The sequence below is a fragment of the Monodon monoceros genome, unplaced genomic scaffold (genome assembly GCF_005190385.1).
Source record: "Monodon monoceros isolate NGI ecotype Baffin Bay Population unplaced genomic scaffold, NGI_Narwhal_1 Super_Scaffold_18, whole genome shotgun sequence".
Taxonomy (NCBI): domain Eukaryota; kingdom Metazoa; phylum Chordata; class Mammalia; order Artiodactyla; family Monodontidae; genus Monodon; species Monodon monoceros.
In genome coordinates, this window is record NW_021703774.1 from 74740704 (window position 1) to 74761128 (window position 20425).

The following is a 20425-nucleotide window of genomic DNA, read 5'->3' on the forward strand; positions in this document are numbered from 1 at the left end:
CCTCTGCGCGGGTCCGCTTGGGGCAGGTCCCCGGGTGGGTGAGAAAGTGGGTGGGAGCTTGCTTATAAAAAAGTGGAGTCGAGTGATCTGTGTTAATGGAGTCACTGCCGCTCAGGAACTCTGGGCAGGTTCCTGTCCCGTCAAGAGTGCTGGAGGCCGAACTTGGAATCCAAGTTTAAGGTTCCCTAGAGGACGAAGGATAAGGAGCTGAGCTCCCCGCTCCCCCTCCCAGTCTGCGGCGGGAGAGGCCAACCCCGACCCTGGTTAAAACTCCCGGGGAGTCATCGCTGCTCCCACCTCCGCTTCTTCCCCCACGCTCCCACTCGGGGTCCCCTTACACAGCTGGGAGTCGCAGCGGTCGCAGCTTGGGCGGGTGGATGTGCTCGCCCACCGGTTCCCGGGAACTTGGGGGCGGCTGCTGAGCCCCGTCGATCGCGGAGGACTTGTATTCGCTTTCTGCACCCTCACCCCGGAGAGGAGCCGAGGGGTTTCCCCCATGATCTCCCGGATCTTCAGGGTGCGCATGTGGGCCCCTGTCGGCGTCCTGACCTCGCTGGCGTACTGCCTCCACCAGCGGCCGGGGGCTGACGACCAGAATTCCGTCGACCGAAGCCTGCTGGAGCTGAAAATGGTGCAAGTCGTGTTTCGACACGGGGCGCGGAGCCCTCTCAAGGCGCTTCCGCGGGAGGAGCAGGTGAGAGTTCGGCGGGGCTGGTGGGGCGAGGACTGTGTGGCCAACCAGTGGCGGGACGGGCTCTTCGCCCCAACACACACCACCTTTGGAATTTTACGCTCACGGAGCGGGGGTTCGGGCTGGGTCCAGACAAAGGGAAAACAGTTTGAGCAAAGGTGCTGGCCTGGTGCCCGCCCCTGACCCCCCAAGACCCCTCGGACTCTTGGATTGTAGGGCAGACCGGAAACTTCCAGTTACGCCCCCCGATGGCTGTGATGAAGCACAGCTAGAAGTAGTAGTGTGCTTCCCATAGTGCGTATAAATCTCCTAGGATCTTGTTAAAATGCAGATTCTGATTCTGCCGACGTGGGGTAGGGCCTGAGATTCTGCATTTCTAATAAATATTTGTGGGAACTTGAGTACAAGGGTGTAGTGCATTTATGTGTGACCATTTTGGCGGTTGTCAAAGAGTTGCAGGGACCTTTGTGCCAGGAACCACCCTAACTGGGATCGCAGTGCATAACAGAGGTTAATACCTTTGGGAACAGAATTTACTGCAGCTTTCTCTCAGGGTTTGCTGGATACCATTTGAGAACCTGAAGATTTTTTTGGTAATAAGTGCTGTGTCTTGGAGCTCTCCTTTTTTATTTTGGGTTCCTAAACCTATTGTGGAAGGAATCTGAGGTAGGAAAAATAATTTTTAATTGTTCAGTCTTGTGGCTTATGTCTTAAAATCTACCTGGTTTTGGTCAGGATAATTATGATTAAAGTACAAGTAGTCAGTTTTGAAAATGATTACCCTTTCTGGATTTGATTCTTGGGGAGAGCCAGTAAAGATCTCTGGCCTTTCATAGCAGGCAGGCCTGTGATTAAAGAACTGTCTTCCTAGTGAAGATAAATAGGAAACCTGAAATCCCCAGGCACCCAGGTGTCAAACTTAACCTGTGGGGTGCTTACTATTCTTACTATTCTCCAGGTTGATGTTGGAGCAGGTTCAACAGGATGTCCAAATCTGATACTAGACATACTCATGGTGATAGCTGCTTTTAAGAAACCCTCAAGGTTGTACAACTCACATTGTACAACTGAAAACCCAGTTTTTAAAGCTGGCCACACATGAAATCAAACCTCTAAAGCACTTCCCACAGAAATGAATAAATTTTGTCAGGCATTTAATTCTATTATCAGATTTCTAGTTAGCCTTTCTATATGGCTATACCACATTCTATCTGGTGCCTGAATTCCATTCCTTTCCTTCTCTTTCTTTCTTTCCTTTTTTTGTATACTTTGACCTTTTTTTCAGTCTCTTACTTTACCTTTTTATATTAGGTCACTAAGTTTTCCTTATAGTTTTGTACATAGCCCATCTCTTGTGTACTCTCCTTTCTTCGCCATTTATTCTCGGTACAGAAAGGCTGTATGGAAAATAACATACAAGAATAGAAGACAAAGTTGTCAGTGGTGGCAGTGAATAAAAGCCTGAATGTCTAGGCCTGGACCTCCTACAGACAGTATATGTGCTCCCTAAAGGACCCAGAAAAAGATTTAGATTCTTTTAGGGCTTTCTCCTGAGCCAGTGGATGTGTGATGGGTATCTTCTGCCTTTATGCTGGAAGCGGCAGTTGTAGCTCAGGTGGACTGCCGGCTTCATTCAATTTCTGTCTTTGTAGCCACAAAATATAGAGAATCTGAGTCCTCGGTGTTATTTTGCAATTAGATAAGGCACATTACCTCTTTTGCCTGCTTACATTCTCTAGACTTTAGGCAGATGCACTGAACGTCTTTGGTTATCTTGTATAAAGTCTTGCGCATAAAAGCGAGGGGTAGAACCAACTCTTGTCCAACTTAGGCTATGAGCAAGTATCATCAGCCTCCTGTAACTTGTTTCTGGATATTCTCTCTCAGGTTTTTTTGTTTTTCAAGCTCCAATTTAATAGAGGTTGTTATCGGGATTTTCTAATCTTTGTGGCTCTGCTATTAATTATAGTCAGAAAGGACTTTGACAACATTCTAAAACTAAAATTGCCTTTGGTAGATATTTCCAGACTTCTGACTAGTTTATAGATAAACTTATGTGACAAGTCAATCCATTCAGTTATCACACAAATCCTCAGAAAATATCATTGTTTAAAACTAGTTGTTTTACTGAGTTGTTTTCTTATGGCTTGAATGGCTGATGAATTAACCTATCTTCCTAAAAGTTGTATCTGTGCTCTGGAGATAAAACTCTGGAACTTGATTGTCCATTTCTTCTGGTTGTTAGATTAGATCCAGGTACACTTTCAAAAGATAAATTTGGCCCTACTTTTGGATTTCCCTCAGCGCCTCTCTATATGATGGCAAAATAGCCCCCAACCCAGGAAGATTCCTCAGTTTTTATAAAATAAAGTCCAACCCATTCCAGCTCCACTGTTCATGAAGACATTTGGGTCCATATTTATTTGATAGTGTATATGAGCTCGGAAGGATAATGTCAATATCAGTGTTGATTAATACTTATTCAAAACTCATCTAAGAGCAGCAGTTTTCAGGAAGCATTACACAAAGGATGTGCCAATCAATCCATTCATTCCTGTGCAGTGGTGGTTCTTGACCTTGGTGGGACCTTGGACTCAACTGGGGAGCTTTAGAAAATACTGATGCCTACGTCTGTCTCCCAGAGATTCTGATTTAATTGACCCAGAGCATCCAGATATGGTAAAAGCTCCTCTGGTGAAGCCTTAGAGTTATCTGGACTGGGTAGCATTTAAAAAACGGAGGCCCCATCCCCAGGAGATCTGGATGTCATTAGCCCAGGAGGGGGCTCAGGCATCAGTAACTTTAAAACAATTTCCCAGTGATACTACTGTGCAGTGTGCAAGGTTTCAAATCATTAGTTTATTCTAAAATCTACACCTGGAAGTTCTTGTTTACTTTTACGTAGATTTTTTTTCTTTTACCTGAGTGTAGCATATCGATCCCAGTGTAGTACTGTCTTCACGGAAATGTGCTTTGGTGAGATGCTATCATTCTCTGTCGAGGGAACAATGAGAAACAATCCCACAAAACTCATTGCTGTGACTACTGAAAAGATGTTCATTATATCCTCTTTATGAGGACCCTTGGGAGGAATTTGTCTGTTAGCATGAGAAGTGGTGTGCTTCTCCTGAACAGTTGCCTTGCTTTTATCTTTAAGCTTGTCTAGCTGATCAAGTTTCTCCGTGTACATAAAAGCCAGAAAGCTTAGTGCTGACTCTTTTGGCCCACCTACAGTAAGTATATGGATCTTCATGGCATGTATTTTTTTGAGAAACTCTATTACTCTATCCATATTTTTGGTCCCTATATACTCATTTGCTTTTGTCTTTCTTGTCTACTTTGAATTGCTTATCTTACTATATTTTAGGTATTGCTACCACTTACTTTAAGTTAGTTCTTGAAAATGGAGTATAAATAAATAAAATTATAAAGTTAGTCTTTGCCACTAACTCCGAAGCTGAAAAGCAGGCACGAGAATGAGAGTGTGTATGTGGGATGGACACCATGTATGGAGCTCATGTATCATCCATCCTTGAAAATTTGAAAATGTGTACTCTAGACTTGACATCACCTAGAACTCAGGAGTCATCTCCTAGGAAAACCAGAGATCCTCTCTTGGTGAATGCACCTAACAGGAGGAGGTTTTGTAGTGTGGCTGAGCGGGCCCTGTGGACCTGGTATCAGGACCTGTGCTTAGACACTGGGCTTACAAGGATGGATAATCCAATCTCAGCTGTAAAAGAGAAAAGAGTTTACAATGTGATGAAGGAGAGAGACAAAACAGATTCCAATTATAGGAATATGCGGGGAGTGCTGGGAACTCAAAGGAGGTGTCTGAAACTTAAATCATACAAACCTGAACTCAGTTTGTCAGCTATTCTTCTGTCTTGGCCTTAGTTTTAGTCAAGGAGTTCCTCCATTACCCTTTACCACCTTAGGAACCCAGACTCAAAATCAAAGTCATTTTCTCTTTATTCTTTCTTGTTTACCTACCAATATAGCCTCCAAATAAAGCTTTTATCTACTCACTTGCCAGGTTTGACTCAAAAGTCTTGGATCCACCCCTTCTATTCCTGCTGCCTTAGATGAGGCCTTAGGCTCTCACCAGCTCTATGGCAGACATCTTGAAATTGGCTTTTCTGCGTTGAGTCTTTCCATTTCAATTGTGATCTATACTGATGGCTTTCAAACTATTCTATGGAGCCTGCTGGCGAAGGGGATGCTGAGTGGCTAGGGTTCTGAGTTCCCACTCCTACTTAAACTAGAGGAACTCCAGTTTTTGCCTTTAAATATACAAATCTAACTCAACCTGATATTTGCTAATTTAAAAGTTTGAAAACCACTCCCACATTCAGGCAAACCAAGCCACTTCTTTCCTCTATATATTCTTCCCCATCTCTGCTTTGCTCAAGCTTTCTACCTATTCTTAGAATTCTGAATACCACCCTCTCTTCTTACCTGCCTCTTACTCTCAAGTCTGGCCTCTGCTTGTCTAAATCCTATTCATTTCAAATACCATTCCTTCCATGAAACTTTTCCTGAATCCTCAGCCAGAAGAGAAGGTCTGTCTTGCCTTTGAACTACTATGGCCTTCCTCTGGTTTCTTGTAGCACATAGTTTCTATTTTAGTTCTGCTATCATTTACATACATAGCTTGCTGTCTCTACGAACCGGAAAATCCAAAAAAGGCAGGGTCATGTTATCTCAATCTTGGTATCTTCCACAGGATCTAACAAATCGTTGAAGCTATTTTTTTTCCCCCCTTGGCCGCGCAGCTTGTGGGATCTTAGGTCCCCAACCGGGGATGGAACCTGTGCCCCCTGCAGTGGAAGTACAGAGTCCTAACCACTGGACTGCCAGGGAATTCCCTGTTGGAGCTGTTAATTATGCCTACTGTGTGCCAGGCCCTTTGTTGGACATCCAAAATGCAGAGGTCAATAGATGACACAGGCTCTGCTCTCAGGAGCTAAGTCTGCTGAGCAGGACAGACTAGTAAAGGGACTTGTCTAATACAGTTTGGCAAAGGCTACCAAAAAGATCCACTGAGGCTGCTGTGAGAGCACAGGCCCAAGGTCACAGCTTCTGGCAACATTTAAGCTGTTTTGTGGAATGAACAGAAGTCTTTCCAGACGAAAGGGAAAAGAAAATTCCAGGCAGAAGAAACATGAGGTTGAAAGGCCAGGAGGTGTGGGGATGGTGTTCTAGGCAACAGAGTTGTGTGGCTAGAGAAGAAGTGTGTAGGGCAGGGAAGAATTGGTGAAGAGAGAGAGGCAGGGGCCATCATGCAGCTATGAGCCCTTGAAGGGTTTTATGAAGGGAAGTTATAGTGTTAGAACTTTGAAAGGAGGAACAGTGATCAAAAGATTGTAGGAAGAAGGTCTCGGCTCTGAACACCCAATCTTCTGATATCAGTTGCTGTAGCACCAGCAGGGGAAGAGGCTCAGGTGTTTGGATACCGGGTGCAGGTGAGGCTGAGACAATGCCTTTTGGAAGAATGGACCTGGGACTCCCAGTAGCCATCTCCTGGGATATTTCTGGGAGGCACCAAGATAAATACAATGCTGTGTGACATCGTAGGTTTTCAAAAGTTAGTTTTAAAACAAAATGAAGCAGTAAGAAATTGAGTTATATACTGTAAGTGCTGTAGGAATTCGGATAAGAAGACAACCACTGAAAGCTGGCGCAGTCACAGCTGGGGAGGTAAGGCTTGAGCTGTCATTGAACCTTGGAGAGAAGCTGGATGGACAGAGATGGACAGGAGTCCCTCCGAGCAAGGGAAGCAAGCTGAAAGAAGATGTAGAGGAAGCAGTGGGTATGGTCTGGCCTGGGTAGGGGAAGAGAGAGGCGTAGTGGCAGTACAGCTGGGGACAGAGGCTGGGCCAAAAGTCCTGAAAGGCAGACGCTTCTCTCTTGGAACATTAGGAAATAGCTATTGATATGATGAGAGTGGCCTAGCAAGATTAATTGGGTGGTTATGTATATATGGTTTGGGGGGTGGGAGGGAGAGAGCCTGTCACAGGACTTTGCCTGAGGTAATAAGGTTTTATACTCTAATAATAAGATAAAAGAAGGACCAGTGTGAGTAACATTTTTTCTAGCCAGTGATCCACAGGGTCTGGGGTGGGGATGGGGGAGCAGTGGGGTGAGTCAGAGGTTTGAGTCTTGGCAACTAGGAGGATTGGGGTAGCCTTGAGAATCATAGTCAGTTGGGAAGAGGGGCTGGTATATGGGATTAGAAGAAAAGACTTTTGTTTTTAAAATTTAAGGCATCACATTGGACTCAGTGCATGTAAGAATTTTATGGGCAGTTGGCAGTTGGAGCTGTGAGGCCTCTGACTACTTGTTATGTTTTGAAAATCAGTACAGTTGGGGCAGGAGCCAGACTGCAAGGAATAAAGGAAGATGGTGAAGAAGTGAAGGTTTTTTAGGGGGCAGCTACTTATTTGAGAAGTTGGATGAAAGGAAGGGAAATACGTAGTAGTTACAAGAGTCCTTAAGGAAGGGCCATAAAAGCCTGCAGGTTGATTTCTTAAAAACTCTGAAGTATACGGTCACTGAGATTATATCATATTCATTCACTTATCCCATCATTAGTTCATTCATTCATTCGCCACGGCACTCTGGCTGCTTCTCCCCTTTACTTCAGTCTGGGCTTAGTGCCAGAGCAACACCGTAACAGTGAGTACTGGTGTAGCAATAACAGGACTTGGGCTGCGGACACCTGGAATAATAAGTCGCAGTCTTTTCTTCCCTTAATTGGAGCTGGAGTTAAAGTTTCTTTCCTTCCTTCCCATTGGAAGGTTGCTTGTCTAGTGTCAGTGTGATTCTAGCTATGTGCTGCTGGATATCAATGCTCTAAGTTTCAAGAACCTTTTTAAACAATATGTTGTTTTTTGTGGTCACAGCAGGTAGAGTGGAAACCCCAGCTACTAGAGGTCCCACCCCAAACGCGGTTTGATTACACAGTCACCAATCTAGCTGGTGGCCCGAAACCACATTCTCCTTTCGACTCTCAGTACCACGAGACCACGCTGAAGGTGAGCGATGCTTCCCTGCTCTGGGAAGCCCCCTGCAGAGCTGTGATGGTCTGCTCTGGCCTGAGGTTAGCAGGCCACCAGGTGTTTTCATTCTCCTCTCCTTCCTCCCCCACCTCAGGGGGGCATGTTTGCTGGACAGCTGACCAAGGTGGGCATGCAGCAGATGTTTGCCCTGGGAGAGAGGCTGAGGAAGAACTACGTGGAGGACATCCCCTTTCTTTCGCCAACCTTCAACCCACTGGAGGTCTTGTGAGTCACTTGAAAAAGGGATGTTGCACCCAATGTAAGGTCCTGAGCATGAGAAAACCTGCCCTGATGCCCCAGGTGGTTCCCACTCTCATCCAAGGTAGTCTGGGGGGATGTGTGGTCGATCTGGCTGTGACATCTGTCATCCCATTGGTCGCCAGGGTTTGATTCTGCTGATCTGGCTGGCTAGGCGGGTGTCCCCTTCCTCTCCCACCTCTCCATGTGTGTCCCTCCCGAAGCTGCACACTCGGTCGAAGAGGACGACCTTCCCCGATAGAGGAGGACCATTCTCCCGGTCAAGGGTAGACGAGAAGCTGCTCTCCCCTGTTAGAACGTCCAAGGTAGTCTGGGAGCAGTTACCCTAGTACAGTAGGATTCAGTGAACAAGTGGTCACCGGAGGTCACATTCATTGGCCTTCAGGTCCCTTGGGCAGCCATCCCACAGAGAGATAAAGGATACTTCCCTGCCCTATAGCTCCCCTTATGTAGTCTTGAAAGCCTCCCAGCTGCTCTGTGGAATAAGGTGGAGTGTACATATGAATCTTCCTTTTATGAGTTAATCTACCTTTTTGGTTTTTTTCCCAGCGTTCGTTCCACTAACATATATCGGAATCTGGAGTCTACCCGGTGTTTGCTGGCTGGGCTTTTCCAATGTCAGAAAGAAGGTTTGAGTTTGGGCTCTACGAGTCAGCCCCTGTCCCTGAGGAGCCTTTTCTTCTCACTTCCAAAGTCCCGCTCTCTCTTTCTTGGTATCTGTCCCCTTGGTCTCTCTCCTCCTGCTCAGGTAGCTTCCATGGTGTACCTACTCCTCTGGCAGGCCCCTCCCTGTCTGGCCTGCTGCTGCCCTTGTCAGCCTGACCTGCACACCTGCAGCAATGCGTCAGCTGCTCTGATGCGCCTCTGGCTCCTGACTTTTTCTCTCAAGCATCTACACAAGCTGCAAGAGGCAGCCCCAGCCAGGTCTTGTGAACAGTACTGGGGCCTTTTTGCTTAGTAGAGACGCTGCTGAAAAGGAAGGAGGGCAGGAGGGACACTTTGCTGGGACCTGGGTCTGCTGCTACTGCCCTGGTCTTGGTGATAATCCACAGCATGACCCAGATGGTATTAACAGTATTCCGTACCGCCTTTCCTAGTTAAGAAAATCTGTCGAGTTTGGGTTTTGACCTGTTCAGCCAGTGAATGAGCACAGCTAGCGGTTCTCAACCTTTTCACCACCAAGAACTACATTTAGTATTTTCCTTTATGGATCTCATGTGTTGAGGCCCTTTGACTATCAAATGAAGCCATATCTTGTCATTTGTAATTGGTTGAAATTTACATTTAACTGCTGGCCTGAGTTTCAGATCATCATGACCTCACCAATATTAAAATACTAAAACGATGCCATAAGGCAGAGGTTCTTGTTATTTTCTTTAGCTTCTGTAGCAGTATCTCAAATAGAGATAAAACTTCCATCAGGCTTTTAAAAAGTTTGTAAAATACAGAACCTCCAGGCCAAAGGAGGCTGGCCTTGCCCCCAGCTGGCTTGGGTACTGCTGCTAATTCTGGCTGAAGCTGGCTGAACACAAACAGCAAGCCTAAGTAACATAAAGCAAACAGGATGGGCTGCTCCTTACCTCTTGGGAGCCCCTGAGTTTAGGAATAATCCGTAGTGCCTGGCCTTCTGAAAGCTGTTCACTTGCTCAGCTTCTAAAAGGCAAATGTCCTCTCCTCAGAACCACCTAAAGTGTAACTGAGGTAGGAAAGGGGTTTCTTGGTGCAAGGAAGGAAGTGGTATCATCACCAGCCTCTGGTGTGGCTGCCTGGGTAGCCGCTCCCTGCACTGGACCCAGACATCCTCACAGTCCAGTTTGACTCCTGTCACAGCTACTTCCATGCCTTGGCCAGTATCAAGGGATTTGAATAGACCTAAGAACCCCACAAGGTGCTACCATTGGTGGAAGTGGTGCAACTTTGGGATATTGTTTCAAGAGTAAAATCCTAGAGAAGGCCCAGAAGGTTTTGAGTAAACTACAGAGAATCAGGCTGGTGGGGGGAAGCTGGAAGGTGTTGGTCTGCACCGTTTTGTCTTTCATTCATTCAATGCGTATCTGAGTGCCAACTCAAATGTGCCTTACTTATCATAAACTGTAGGTCCATTATCCAGACACTAATGTCGGGTACCAGGTAGGAATTATCATGTGTTAATTAGAGGTTTAAATCATAGTTACTATTATTCTCACATTTAAAGGACTTACTATACATCAGATACTGTTCTAAGAGCTTTGCGGATATTAACTTGTTTAATTCTTGTGATAACCCTGTGAGGTAGGTAACATTATCCCCATTTTACAGATAAGAGAACTAACGCACAGAGAGGCTAAATGACTATCTGAGGAACAGATAGTAAGCTGGTAAATGGAGGAGCTGGGATTTAAACCGTGGTAAATGGAGGTAAATGGAGGAGCTGGGATTTAAACGCTGGCAGTCTGGCTTCACAATCCATACTCTTCGCTCTTGTGCTCTCCTGCTTCTCAGAAAACATGTATATCTGGAGAGGGCCTCTGATCATTTGGTCTATTCTTTTTTACAACGTTTCCTGCGGAACCCCAGGATTCTTCAGAGGGGTCAGAAACTACAGAAAAGGAGGGGGTTGGGGCATGCAGGTAGACTATACTTTGGACCCCTACCTTGAAGCCATCAGCACCTTTTCTTTTATTACCTTATCTAATAGTGGGAGAAAAAAGCTTCCACTGCTTTAGAAACAATTGAAAATTGCTGATACTAGTCTCATCCCTTCAATTTACACATGAGCCCCAGAGAAGGGAAGTGACTTCCCAGGGCCATCCTACTGGTTCGTTATAGATTCAGGCCTAAACTCATGACTTTCAGTCTGATTTGCTTTTTCTGTCCAGACCAACAAAGTGTGTCTGAATACTGGTATTCTACTCAAGTCACCATAGGCTACTGTTAAATACTGAGGTTTTGGCTATCAATAATTTGTTCGGAAATAATAGCTCTTTGGGGTTTAGATTCACCTAATCACTCCATGGATTGACCTCAGTGAATTCCAAAAAGCTTCTCTGCCATCAGAGAAGGTGAGGCTTGAGCTGGGTAGAACAGGGCGCTACCACAGGCCATTGCCATCTCTGGCACAGAGCAAAGAATGGGAAGGTGTTAGAGCACTTTTCTTGGGCATCGTTGGACGGGACAAGGGTACTCGTGAGCTCTGGACAGGAGCAAGCTGCTGCGAGGTCTGTAGGAAACACTGTAGTCTAGTCTTTGGTTCCTGGTAGTTCATCTGGAAGCCTGGGTTTTCTTGTGGGTAAGGCCATAGGGTCTGAGAGAATTTGTGACCCTGTGGCCACCCTTCTCAGATTGTCATGTCAGTCACCATATTGGCCTATAGGATCGGACTTTGGGAAGCAAGAATGTCACCTAGTTCTGATAAAGTGAGGGAGGACGCATTCTTTATTAGAATCCCCAGGTACTGGTGGTACCTCGAGGCGACGTTTTTTGGACTGGGTCATGGACGTGCCAGTCTGATCGGCACCTGTACCTGCTCTCGGCTATAGGTGGCCCAGCAGGAGAGGTTGTGCTGAACAAAGCAAGGCTGCTACTGCTTTCTCCATTGCTCAGACCGCAGCAGAGCTCCTGTTGGCAAGGCCAGGGCATGTTGAAGGCATTCACTGTCCTTAAGGGGATGATCTGCCTCTGGGAGCAGCTCCGTCTGTATAGACAGAGAGAAGAAGAAGGGGGTGGAGCTGCTGGGAAGAACAAGCTGAAGCCTCTTCCCACCTGTGCTTCCCACATTCCTTCCAGGACCCATCATCATCCACACTGATGAAGCAAGCTCTGAAGTCTTGTACCCCAACTACCAAAACTGCCAGAGGCTCCGGGAAAGAACCAGGTAACTGCCCCTGATTCTTGCTCACCAGGGGTGAACAGGCAGCGTTTTACCGCCTTAGCTGGCAGGCGCTCCCTGAACTGAGGGCCTGCCCAGGCTGGCCTTGCTGGTGGATAAGGAATGAAAGAGATTGCATTAAGCTCAGGTCTGCCATCAACTGTCCAGGAAGTGAGGCAGCTCTTACTCACAGTGACAGGCTAATAGTGAAGGTACAGGATGCCTGGGGAGAGCCACGCGCTGGGCTGGAAAGATGGTGTATACAGCCATGAGTGGGGCTTTGCCGTTTGCCAAGCATTATCCTCTCTTCAATCCTTCAATGCTCTCAGATGGGGCAGATGAAGAACCTTACAGAAAAGATGATTAAATAAAGATGAGTAAGTCAGTCATCAAACTGCAAATCCAGATGGACGAGCAGAAGAAGACACAGCTTCCCTTTTTCTTACCAACGTTCTGCCGTGTAGGATAGATTGGTTTGGGCTGATGGCACTTTGCAGTTTTCAGGTATTTCTGGTCTGCACTAAAACTATGTAGTATGTGTTCCCCCAGAAGAAGGAGAATGCTGTTTTCAAGCAGACCTGGCCATGCTTGCATTGTTTTTGATAATGCTAGAGTGGGATTTGGAAAATCCAGGTTATTATTCTAGTCCTGGTACATACTAACTTCCTTTTACAAGTCATTTGACCTCATAGAGTCTTAGTTTATTCATCTATACCATGGCAATAATACTAGCTAACCCCAGTGAGTCGTCGTTGAAGGTTAAATGAGATCCCAAATGAAGAATGAGATATACTTTGTCAACTGTTAATCACTATACAGTATGATGAAATATAAGGAGTAACTTTTTATTCTTTGGCAGAGGCCGGAGGCAGGCTGCTTCTTTGCAGCCAGGGATCTCAGAGGATTTGAAGAAGGTGAAGGAAGGGATGGGCATTGCCAGTAGCGATGGAGTGGACTTCCTCATCCTCCTGGACAACATGGCTGCTGAGCAGGTGGGCTGGCTGTCCTCCTCGGGCCCTGGGGGTGGGGGACCCTGGGGGAGGCTTGGTGGGCTGCCTTCTGAGTTAGAACTGGGTGGAGAGCTCCTGGCTTGGAGGCAGCTGTGATAGGACTTGCAGACAGAATGGACGTGGGAACTGAGGGATAGGGAACAATCAAGGAGGACCCCTTACTGGGTTGGGAGCCCAGACCTTTAACTCTCAACCAGAGTTTCTTAAAGCACATTCACCAGAATGCTCATGATGTGAGTGTGTATTACGTGGGCAGGCAGGGGTGGGGTGGGTGATGGTAGGGAGAGGTTATTGTCTAAAAATTTTGGAGTCCCTCTTTATTGTTGGAGAGTCTATACACACGTCAGCATGTTAAAGAATCTGAGAAGCCTGTAGTAAAGAAAGTTGGTTCATCCTTAAGTCTGTTTTTCTCAAACTTGTTTAGCCATAGAATCTTTCTTATCTAATAAATACTGAAGACCGCACAATAGGAAATGCTGTCCTAGATTCAAAAGTCGGAAACCCGGGCTTTCCTGGTGGCGCAGTGGTTGAGAGTCCGCCTGCCGATGCAGGGGACAGGGGTTCGTGCCCCAGTGCGGGAAGATCCCACATGCTGCGGAGCGGCTGGGCCCGTGAGCCATGGCCGCTGAACCTGTGCGTCCGGAGCCTGTGCTCTGCAACGGGAGAGGCCGCAGCAGTGAGAGGCCCGTGTACCGCAAAAAAAAAAAAAAAAAAAGTCGGACACCCGAAGGCAGTATAGCCTGGATCTTCCTTCCTTCTCTTGTGAAGATGATGGTGTGCCCTGAAGGCAGAAATGCACCTTGTGCTTATGTGTAAAATAGGTTTAAGTTTAATAAGCAAGAGTTTGCATACATAACATATTTATATGGCATACTTTTTAGAAATCATCTTGGGGAAAATGAAGGTCAAGTAGAAATTTATGAATTCCTTGCCTTGTATTCTATTCAATTTTTTGGTTTTTTTTTAGCTTAAGAAAATATAAATTTTTTTTACTTTGGGGTAGATGAGGAGTATCAGAAAAAGGAAAAACAATTTTTTTTCCTGGGCCTTTAGATCTCGAGGAATAGCTTCCGACAGGCCTTGGGGACATAGATTTTTGAGCTGTTAAGGCTCTCCCCAGGAGAAGACAGGCCCCTAGGGCTCCATGGAAGCTGACTGGCTGCCAGGCTCAGTGGATGAGAAGCATTTCCTTCAAAAACTGTACCTTGGACCTTTCAGGTGCACAGCCTCCCGAGCTGCCCCACGCTGAAGAGGTTTGCATGGATGATTGAGCAGAGAGCGGTGGACACAGCCTTGTACATCCTGCAAAGGGAAGACAGGTAAGGAGCCTCTTCAGCTGCTGGCATAAAGTCACGCTCGGTCATACCTCCCAGTGTGTGGGGAAGGGGGCTCATCAGGCCTGCTCACACTTGTTAGCTGGCGTCTCTGTGTGCAGAGGCCGAGATCACCCCATTCTCCTGGCCTTCTGAATGGACTCGGCCCTAGGTCCTTACATTTCCAGAGCTGGGACTAGTGCTTCCATTCACTATTACACAGACCCGGGAGCCACCACTCGACTGGATTTCTCTTAATCACTGACTTTTTCCTTTGCTTTAAGTTTCAAAAGATTGGGGTGGCGGGGATGCTGAAGGAAGAATCATTATTGCTACTTTATTCATCACATTACAATTTACAAAGCACCTTCCTGTTCTCGCTGTGAGGTGGGTGTCATTATCCCTGACAAGTCCCAAGTCCTCGCTTTAGAGATGGAGAAACTGGACCTGAGAGATGTGGGCTACCTTGCCCAGGTTCAGCTAACAAGTGGCAGAGACGGGACTTGAACCCAGATCTTCTGACCGCCAGTCCTGTGTTTTCTCTATTTTACTGGTACTTAGGGCTCTGTTTTTAGAAGACATATTTCCTGACTACCAGAATGGGGAATGCCTCTCTTACCAAATTTCAAAAAACACCTTTCTGTGATTGGTTCAAAGCATTCAGCTTGTCCTCAGAATAGGTGACTTGGTAGAGAGGGGAGATGGGAAGTAGAGGAACAGTCCTGGGGAAGATGAGTGGGAGGAAAAAGCAGCTAACATTTCAAGAATTTGCTTGGTCTTGCGTAAGCATAGGAGCCTCTGCCTGCTTTTCTCCCACACAGAGCCAGTGTGTCCACTTTGCACTTGCCTCGGGCATCTGAAAGGCTCCAGTCGCGCCACTCAGCTTGCTGCCACTCCCTGTGACTTGTCTCCTTCCCTCATCTTTTCCTGAAGTGGCCCCACTGGACCTAAATTGTCACTCACTGCCTTCCCCTCCACCAACACATACACACATATTTAGTAAATATAGCTTTGCGGCCCGTGTATTGTCCGTTGCATCCACTCATCTCAGCCCGTGTAGCGTGAAAGCAGCCATAGATCATACACAAACAAATGGGCACAACTGTGTTCCAATAAAACTCTATTTACAAAAACAGGCAGGTGGGTTGGATTTGGCCCATGGCCATAGTTTGCTTTCTCCTGGTGTAAAGCGTTTCACACAAGACCTGATCCATTCTCCTTTCCGTTAGCCCTGGTTTCATAAAACTGATGTTTCTTCAAGGACAAATGGTTACAACTTCACAGTGCCATCCAACTTGGCTTGGCCTGCACACATTCTTCTGGAAAGCATATTTGCATACTCCTCAGCTATTGCTTCAACTTTCCTTGATTTATAAAGGTGGCCATTTACCCAGTCACCCTGAGTAAAGATTGGTCTAAGCCAATCATGGCAACCCCATTTCCTTTTGTCAGTGATTGGGTTCTGGGAATTCTGGGAGAGGTTTTTTTTTCCTCTTTGATAAAAAGTGTGAGGCACCCAAACCAAGCCTTTTTGCTACTTACTAGCCCCCATCTTTCAGCTTTGTTTGCTACTGTGAGAAGAAGTGCTTTGAGTAGAGGCACCACCTTGTGATCATGAGGTTGACAGTCCTGAGAATGAAAGTGGTGGAGCCACAGTGCCAAGCCTGGGAGCACTAGTGTTGAACTTCTTGTTAAATAAATAAGAAAAGTCCTTATGGTCTAAATTCCAAAGAAGCGTAGGAAGTGTAGTTTAGGCAGTTCCTTTGGATGGCTTTTCTAAAGGCCTTCTGGAATTCCTGGAATTCATTATACCGTGTCCTTCCCAGTTTTGTTCTTTTAACCATGAAGGCCTGGTTCTCCATGACTTATCCTGTCTCAGCTGTGTTCTTACCAGGTCTCTATCCTGCTGCTGTTATTGTTGGCAGTCTTTGCGCACAGAGAGCCCTCAGACTTGTGGCAGCGCTGTTTTTCTCCTTACCGCCTGTCACTGTCCCTCATGCATCCCTTGTCTTTTCTCAGCTCTGTCTCATTGGGCTCATGAGGTTCAAGGGGGCAGAACTAGCCTGCATCCCTTGTGTGCCAGGTGCCCGCTGGGTACTTAAATATTGTTTACTCGCCATAGGGAAAGCCTTCAGATGGCAGTGGGCCAATTCCTCCACATTCTGGAAAGCAACCTGCTGAAAGTCGTGGACCCTGCCACCCCGCCCGGCAAGACCAGGTACCTGGCCCAGCAGCTCAGCTTGGTGTGGCTGGGGGCAGTGGGGGTGGGGGTGGGGGCGGGGTGGCGTCTGGCTGCAGGGAGAGAATCCAGGTTCTAGGAGGGCAAGAAGGAGGCTGAAAGTAGATGTTTAAGAGGCCACGTGTCCCAGAGACATTCACAACATTTCTACCTTTCTTCCTGCCACACCTGTCCTACCATGTTCGGAAATTTTATTTTAGTAAAAAAGAACCCTAAATTTATTTTTCCTTTTTTTTTTTAACTAATTGAACATGTGTCCAATGGAGTAGCTAATTAGGACATCACACGGATTCGGTATTATAATAGCCCCAAACACGGATAATTGCTTAATAGATTGTTTGAACACCTTCACTGAGTATACAGGAAGGTAGGATTTCTACTGGGCATTTAAAAATGGTGGAAGTGGCTTGTGAACGTCCACTGCCACTTTCGGAGTGCCCGGAACCCCAGGTTAGGGACCATGGATTTGGAATGTTATGTGTCCTGGGCACTTGCTAAGCAAAGTGTGGTCTGCAGATAAACAGCTTCACTGTCACCTGGGGTTGTTAGAGTTTCTGGCCCCAGCCTGACCCACTGAATCAGAATCTGCATTTTAACAAGACACCCAGGTGGTTTGTAAGCACCCTAATATTGGAGAAGGACTGTTGTAGACTGCCTTCTTGAGAGAAAGAATTGTACGTAGTTAGAAATGCGCGATGAGTGTGGGAAAGGTAGGGGACAGTGAGTTGAAATAGGAACATTCAGGAACTTTGGGCCTAGATTTATAATAGCAAATCATGTGAATGACCTTCCCTGTCCTTCACAGACCTGCAATGACAATATATTTCTTACTGACCTTTGCCACCTTGCCCCGCCTCGGCCTTGTGTCTGTAGAGTACTGTAGGGTCCAATGCTAGCCTTCTAGGTTGAGGGTCAACAAATAAAATCCTCAGTGTTTCCCAAGAGACAGATACAGGGTTCAGGTAGATATAGATTAAAAGGCAACTTTATTACTGATTAAAGCCCATTTAGAGAATGTATTGAGGGCCAAACAGGCATATTAATGAAATGGACTTAATTCCCCCAAACTGCAAGCTTCCCTAACAAGGAGAGCTTGCTCTGCTAAACTCATCACACAGCTGAGAGTAGGAAGAACGTTTGCTGTAGGCAGGCGGGTCCCGAAGAGAAGAGAGAGGTAGAGCTGTGCCACACATGCCCAGTTTCTTCTTCAAAACTCACCGGGGGAGGAGTAGGTGGTTGGTCGGGCAGGAGGAGGCCCGGAGAGCTACTCCAGTGGGGATCCCTCCTCATGAAAAGGAGGGGCGTGCGGGATGAGGGTTCTCCCCACGACCTACTTCAAAGGAGTTTTTAGTAGGCTCAGCTGATTCGTAGATGTCACCGGTGTCCTCACTCGCGAAGGCAGCAGTGTCCTGGCCTCCAGAGTCCTAAGGTAAAGAATTAATCGTGAAGGGCTGTTTTCTTCTTGCAGAAAGCTGTACCTCTATGCAGCTCATGATGTGACCCTCATGCCTCTCTTAATGGCCCTGGGGATTTTTGACCACAGATGGCCCCCGTTTGCTGTGGACCTGACCATGGAACTCTACCAGCACCGGGAATCTAAGGAATGGTTTGTGCAGCTCTATTACCGTGGGGAGGTAAGAGCTCTGGGGTGGGGTTGGGAGGTGGCTGGGCGACCCCACCCACCTGGTTTAGCACCAAGTCTCCCTCCGCAGGCCCAGGGAGTCTCCACTGGCACCTGAGCTCTCTGAATCCTCTCAAGGCTGTGGCCCAGGGTTAAGGCAGAACTGGGCATATAGTGGCAGGCTGGGACTTGGGCCTTATCCCTTATCTTCTAAGAATAGGACCACCCTTCTCTTCTCCTGAGTGTCTCTGCCAGGATGTAACACCCTGACTGTGAGGCCTGTTTTGAAAATTAATGATGATGTCTTTGGGAGGTGATGTTTACTGTCAGTACTCTTGGTGCCTTGGCTGCTTCAGCAGGTTGCTGTCCAGGGCAGGGGCTAGAGCACTCCCCACGGCTTAGACCTTTAGCCTTCCCAGCTCAGGAGTAAACATGAGTGTGTTTTCCCAGTCAATTCAACCAACAGTTCTTGAGGGACTTTCACAAGCAGGGCATAGTGCTCTTAATCTGGAAGTTGACCAGTTAATGGGACCTTCCTGGCTGTTATATGTGTGTATACACACACCATTGGGTCAAAGCCTTTCAGAACTCCGGGCACAGCTGAAAACAGCCAGACAGGGTCCTCAGTGCCCCTGCTGAGTTCTGTCTCTTCCACAGGAGCAGGTGCCGAAAGGTTGCCCTGACCGGCTGTGTCCACTGGACAAGTTCTTGGACACCATGTCAATTTATACCTTGAGCCCAGAAAAATACCACACACTCTGCTCTGAAGCCCAAGTGATGGGACTTGGAAATAGAGAGTGAGTGATTTGTACAAGTAGGATGTGTTGATTTTTTGAATAAAATGCCTTTATACAATGCCTCCAGCTGTTGTGTTTGGGAAAGGCAGGAACAAGGGTTAAGGGTACTTTAACATGAGGGAAGGGTATTTCCCTCCTGTAGGTATATTAGGGTCTCTTCTTGAAAGGAAAAGGCATGTAATGTTGAGACCGGAATGATATATCCTATTTTGTGGCTTGATTTCCATGGCCAGAAGCAGCTGCCTGTGACATAGGCTGGGGACATCATGACCCTGTAGAATTGAGTGTGGGTTTGGACTTCAGTTCTTTTTTCTTATCTTCATTTCACAAACATATATTGAGCACCTACTAAGCAGTGATCATTATAAAGGTGAAAGGTTACTGCCCTCAAGTTGTTTCAGTCCAGTAGGAGAGGCAGATAAGTAAATCAGTGATGACAATACAGTATATTTCATTCTGTGATAAGGTACATCAGGGTCTACTTGGGTACAGAGAAGACACCCCCAGCCCCAGTTGGCAGGGGCTGGGGGGAGCAGTTAAACGCTTCTTGGGAAGTTCTGTCCTGATCTGAATAGAGAAAATGAGGGAGTAGGAGTTAACCAGGCAAGCAAGAAGGAAGTGGTGTCATGTAAAAGGCAGGCTTGAAGGTCAGGGCACGTTGCTGGGCAATGAGGTGCAGCCCTGCTGTGGGGACCTGGCAGGAAGGGCACTGGCTTCTGGTGGCTGGAGCTCCAGGAGCGTGGATGAGGGCTCGCTTGGCGGGTCGGGACCACTCTTAGCATAAGTCCTCCACCTTGACCTGGGTCCCCAAGGTTACCTGGTGATCCCCCTATTTCCTTATCAATTTTCTCATTCTTCCCCAGAATCTATTTCAAACTTTCTCTGATCTCAAGCCACCAACACCTTTACTTCTCAGAGAAAATAGCAAGCACAAAAACCCCTCTGCTTCCTATCTTTATGTTGTTGACTCCCAGATCTACTTCTCTAGTTCAAGTTTTTTCTCCCGAGCTTCAGACACTTATGTCCACTTGGATGTCCCACAGACACAAAATTTTCCCTCTCTCCTCCTAGATCTGCTCTTCCTACAGCCTTCCCTATTTGAATGGAAGACGCCTCCACCATCCACTCAGATACTAAACCAGAAATCTATCCTTGTCTCCTTCCTCTCACACTTTTCTATGTCTAATCAGTTAAGTTCTATCAGTCCTACCTGTTTATTTCTTGAATATACTCATATCTTTTTTCCTCGATCTTCAATATCCCCTCACCCTACTAATTGCTCTATTTCTTATTTCACTAAGAAAGTAAAAGCAATCGGAAGAGAACTTCCATATCCATCACGCCACCCCCAACCTGCTAACCCAGCTGCATTGGTGCCTATAAGGCCCTCCTTCCTGTTACTAAGAATGAACCATCCCTACTCCTATCCAAGGCCAACCCTCCAGCTTTGCAGTAATTCCTCCAATTATTTCTTTCCTCTATTGTTAATTTTCTCTTCCTACCAGTTATTCCCATTAGCTTACACATATGCTGTAAAATCTCCTGTCTTAAGTTTTCCCACATCTTTGAACTACTATGCTCTTTTCTT

The 20425-nt window shown here is 46.7% G+C and overlaps 1 protein-coding gene across 1 annotated transcript; it reads left to right on the forward strand.

Moving 5' to 3' along the window:
* The first annotated feature begins 83 nt into the window (after window positions 1–83).
* On the forward strand, window positions 84–18895 carry ACP6 (acid phosphatase 6, lysophosphatidic). The gene is made up of 10 exons (XM_029229979.1): window positions 84–694; window positions 7597–7728; window positions 7847–7977; window positions 8560–8639; window positions 11776–11863; window positions 12717–12849; window positions 14086–14186; window positions 16303–16398; window positions 17888–18053; window positions 18698–18895. Exons 1-10 carry the CDS (start codon window positions 497–499, stop codon window positions 18839–18841), a joined length of 1269 nt encoding a protein of 422 aa, XP_029085812.1. The 5' UTR covers window positions 84–496; the 3' UTR covers window positions 18842–18895.
* The last annotated feature ends 1530 nt before the right edge of the window (window positions 18896–20425 follow it).

What these genes read in the sequence shown, in the direction of transcription:
- ACP6 (XM_029229979.1), top strand. Translation starts at nt 497, where the DNA reads ATGATCTCCCGGATCTTCAGGGTGCGCATGTGGGCCCCTGTCGGCGTC. An exon ending in TTTCCAATGTCAGAAAGAAG is followed by an intron (nt 8,640 to 11,775) that starts GTTTGAGTTTGG and finishes CATTCCTTCCAG; the next exon opens with GACCCATCATCATCCACACT. An exon ending in AGGCTCCGGGAAAGAACCAG is followed by an intron (nt 11,864 to 12,716) that starts GTAACTGCCCCT and finishes ATTCTTTGGCAG; the next exon opens with AGGCCGGAGGCAGGCTGCTT.